At 40.6% G+C, this 4,756-nt stretch overlaps 1 protein-coding gene across 1 annotated transcript; it reads right to left on the bottom strand.

The window, feature by feature from the left end:
* Positions 1–1,438: 1,438 nt before the first annotated feature.
* On the bottom strand, positions 1,439–3,915 carry LOC107587891 (POU domain, class 3, transcription factor 1). Its single transcript, XM_016275852.1, has one exon. It carries the CDS (start codon positions 3,875–3,877, stop codon positions 2,771–2,773), a length of 1,107 nt encoding a protein of 368 aa, XP_016131338.1. The 5' UTR covers positions 3,878–3,915; the 3' UTR covers positions 1,439–2,770.
* Positions 3,916–4,756: the final 841 nt, after the last annotated feature.

The raw sequence follows: 4,756 nt of genomic DNA on the forward strand, positions 1-4,756 counted from the left end.
TTAATTTTGTATGGCTAGACGTTCTCTACTAGCACCCCAAATCCATAGCGAACGGAGAAGAGCCGGGGAAAACGAATAGAAATAAAATAGTCAATGAAAACTTTATTTAAATGGAGAAAACATTTACATATCCAACGACAGATTTAAAATATTGTTATCACATTTTTATTAGGCCCTATCTGTAAAGATGGCAATGCCATTTTTTACTCTTTACATCACTCACTAACTAATATAACATCCCATATAGATTTCATATGACCGCGTTCATTTTTAAGCAGCATTTATCAGCATCCTGAGCATGCATGGTTTGATTTGTCTCAAGCCTTTCTTAAAAGTTATTAAAAAGGAGAAATATATATCACAGCAAACGATAACGATTAATGAGAGCTAACAGCTACATTCATGAACTGAGGGTGTTGTCTATACGGGAACCCAGCACCATCAAAAGAAGATGCTTAGAAGAGAAATAATAATAATGTTCGAATCTTGATTTGCAAGTCACGGATAAAAACAAACTATCACAGCAAATTCCCAATTCCAGGCTCATGTGAAATCAAACGAATTTAGCTTTGTCCTTTTATGTGTTTAACGTTTTTCTTAGAAAATAGTCAAGGCGATAATTTGAGTTTTAAATGTGCACGATCAGGATTTTGGTGTTCTAAACAAATAACTGTCACAATCCACTGGGGTTTAGAACAACCACAAACTATACCTTTTAAAATGTATAAACCACTGGAGTTTATAGAATTAAAAAACTGATAATTTATGAAATTAATTGTGTATTAGACTTTAACTGTTTGACGTACCCCAATAGATAAACGCATTGTTGTAGACCTAATAGTGCCGTTATGTTATAGAGTTCTTTCACACAGATTGTACATTTTTATTTATAGACGTTTTAATTATGTTATGTCGCAAAATATAATTTAAAACATCGTTTAAAATGTTTTTGCTTGAACTAAACTACGTTAAAATTTAGTTTCTTATATAAATAATTTTTCATCAATTCATCGTGCATGAACAAAATAGTAGCCTATAGCGTGAGTCCCAATGCTTTTAAGGATCGAATCGCAATAAACACAAAATCCTGAGAGTCATTTCATGAACTCTTATTTCGTTCACTATCACCATGATATGCGTGAAAATGTGCTTCAAAAAAGACAGAAGTCGTGTTCTTGTATATATGTTTTATGTAAGTAATAAAATATTACTATAACATAAATATAAACGTGACTTTGCAGTCTACATTTCGCAATCAACATACAACCAATGTAGTAAACAAAACATTTGTAATCCACTGCAACATAATCAACAGAGCCGAACAAAAAAAAAAAAGCTCCAAACACACTTAGGAAATAAATATATAGATATATAAATGGTCATAAATGAAATATTAAAATATCTTCTTGGAATTAGTAAGTGTACAAAACTGCCCGGAAAACAGAACAAAACAAAACAAAACGAACCCAGAACAAATACATATGCTTACATATTCGACATATTTACATATTGGAAATAATCCTGACAACTATTTATTTAAAATCTTTTCTCTTGTCATTTATTTTTATTTTTATTACTTTTTTGGAAAAGGTTGTATATTCACACTGTTTCAAATACCATTGGAGAAACCAACACCTGCTGTCCAATGAAAAATGCCAGACCTTGAGAAACAACACGAAACGTTATCAGCCTCCTATTTTTTCCCCAATCCTGAAAAGAAGTCCCGAAAACACATCCCTTATTCACTACAACAACTACTTTTCGCCTTGTCCAGGCTCATGAGTAGGATGCAAAATGTCATTAACATAAACTAAACGGGCACAGCTGACATAGAGAGTGTCAAGAGTTGGCCAATATTCAAGAAGAATAAGAGTACAGCACGATTTTTGGGCACTGAAAATTACCTGAGATATTTCTTGCTTTTTCATTTTGACGCATCACTCTCAATATGTTTAGCTGGAGCAGACTTGCTGGAATAGTGCCGGTTTAAAATAACACGAAATTGGAAAAGAAAACTAAACAAGCAAAGCATTAATGTCGTATACCTCGAACAAATACATTGTGAAATAAAATAAAATAACATTATAAGTGCCTCATGCAAAGAGGGAAAAAATTAAAGCAGTAGAACTCAATATGACTAAATATTGTTTCAGACAGTGTATTCATGTTGCCATTTTAACGTCTATGCATCTTTAGACGGTATCAGATGCTAAGAAATGATCATTGTAAACAGTTTCTGGTGCACTTGCTTATTTTGGAGGTTTTGACCAAGTGCCTGTTCTTTACATCACGAATTTAATCTGTTTTAGTTGAAATTAAAGTAAAAAAAGATCTTAACTTTAAAACATTCCAAATAAAGTAAACAACACAAATAATATCAGATAAATCATTGTGATCATTAATCTGGTTACTCGCTTTAATAGAATCACTGTCCCCTCTCCTTTGTCCAAGGAGACATTGCCCTTTTTGTGGCTCGTAGCTCCCTTTGATCGGCGGTGAAAGGATCGAATTTTTCCAGAGTGGCACAAACGATACGATTTTCGTAAACACGGGTACTGATTTGATAAATGCGCGCGAAGCTGGCGCGGTTATTAATGCATTTTCACTTTATTCAGAATTACTGACGTCCCGTAAGCTGTCCGCTCACTGTCAGCGAACTCTTCCCAAACTTTCTGTCTCTGAAGTCTTGGGAAAGGCCTAAACTAACAAAGGGGATAAACAAAATCCATTGTAGATTCTTTTCAAACAAGGACACTGTTTATTATAGCAGTCACTGGACAGGACTCTGTAGCGTGTGATGGAGAGGGGGTGTCTCCGCTTGCGAGTATACGTCCTCCATGGTTGGATGAAGGACCCCCACCGGTGTCATTCTTTTCTCTTTCTGTCTTCTGTTGCAAAACCACACACGCACAACCTCTTTTTCCAACTGCAGAGTGCCAGCTAAACTGGTGATTTCGTGGGCGGAGGGCTTGGGGCACTTTAAGAAATGGTTCTCCAGTGCCCCTTTGACTCCGACTTCGATGGAGGTCCTCTTCTTTCGTTTCCGGCCCTGTGCTGCAATCTTGTCCAAATTCGTGGGGCTGCCCGTGTTTGAATCTGTCTCCTCGAGCCATTTGTTTAGCAGAGGCTTAAGTTTGCACATGTTCTTGAAACTCAGCTGCAGAGCCTCAAATCTACAGATGGTGGTCTGGGAAAAGACGTTTCCGTAGAGCGTGCCCAGCGCTAAGCCCACGTCCGCCTGCGTAAAACCAAGTTTGATGCGCCTCTGCTTGAACTGTTTGGCGAACTGTTCCAGGTCGTCGGAGCTTGGGGCGTCTTCGTCCGAGTGGTCCTGATGGTGGCTGAACGGCTGCTGAGGTGACTCCATCTGGTTATCGTGGCTCCCCGCGTCGTCGTGGAGCGGGTCCCGCAAGCCGTGGTGCAGCGACGGCTGGGGGCTTAACATAGTGTAGCCCGTCTGAGAGTAGACCAGCGACTGGTGACCGTTGGAGGCGGGCGAGAGCGGGGATAAGTGGTGCGTTGTGGTCGGCGCCCATGATCCGTGGTGGCTGTTTTGCGTCGGCTGGTGGACCAGATGCGATCTGTGATAGCCGTTCCCCAGATCTTCTCTGCTCTGCACGCTGCCTTTGTTGTGCTCTGCCTGTCCGATGTGGGTGCCGCTGGTCCAGTCGGTGTTGGAGGTGGGCAGCCACTGGTGGTGCGTTAGGCTCATCGGATGTCCCGTGTTGGTCGCTAGCCCTTGTAAGTACTCGTGGTGCATCATTTTCTGCACCTCTCTGTAGGTCGTCCCCTGGTGCATCCTGTCCGAATCCGGATGCATTAGCGGGTTCGAAGGCAATGAGTTATTCCGCGGAATATACTGAGCTGTTGTCGCCATGGCTCCGACTTAGAAAACTGACAAGCACTTCGGAGATCTTTGAGCTTTAGAGCCCAAAACGCAACAACCTGCTCTGGGAGGTCTTAGGGAAGAGCAAAGACACGCCTCCCCTGCGCGTGCATTGGTTCCTCGCCGACTACAGCCCACCAGGTTTCCTTATTACCTCTCGCGGGCCGCTTGGTTGGCTGCCGGGCGCCGTGATCCCGGTTACTCGCAATTGGCCGCTTTCACTAGACGCGTTCCCTTTTTTCCCTTTCTTCTCCTCTCCCCGTTAGTCAAGAGAGCGTGAGCAGCAAAACCGTTGGAAATTATTGGGCTTTGAGGGTTGTTTTGCAAATAACCACGTGGGGGAGTGTGGTACTCTTTTTGGTGGGGTGGAAGAATGACCCGTCTTGCGTTGCCTCTTTTAGTAACTGTCCTCTTTGCAAGTAGATTAGTACTCTAAAGTATCTCACGAGCCACCCACGAGAAAGATGAAGATCAGTATGTAGTTACATTAAAAGATGTTTTCACAGCAATATCATTGATGAAGATCAGTATGTAGGTACATTAAAAGATGTTTATACAGCAATATCATTTAAGTGTTATCCACATGCACAATTATTTATGATGGTCGTGTTATTGAAGTAGCACACGAATGCACAATCACAGAACCATGCATCGAATTAATTAAACATCATACAGAAATACAGACCGCCCACTCTGTAACATACTAGACAATCGCATCATTATGCATGAATGCATAAACAATCTACCACCGAGCCTATAAAAAACACTATCCATCTCATTTTATTTATGCAGTGTGTACGCATTTTATTCATGTAAATTTCACTTGAAGTAAATTTCAGCAAAAATCACTTGAGCATTTACAAATCAGTA

Source organism: Sinocyclocheilus grahami, unplaced genomic scaffold, assembly GCF_001515645.1.
Source record: "Sinocyclocheilus grahami isolate Dianchi unplaced genomic scaffold, SAMN03320097.WGS_v1.1 scaffold96.1, whole genome shotgun sequence".
In the NCBI taxonomy this organism is placed as follows: domain Eukaryota; kingdom Metazoa; phylum Chordata; class Actinopteri; order Cypriniformes; family Cyprinidae; genus Sinocyclocheilus; species Sinocyclocheilus grahami.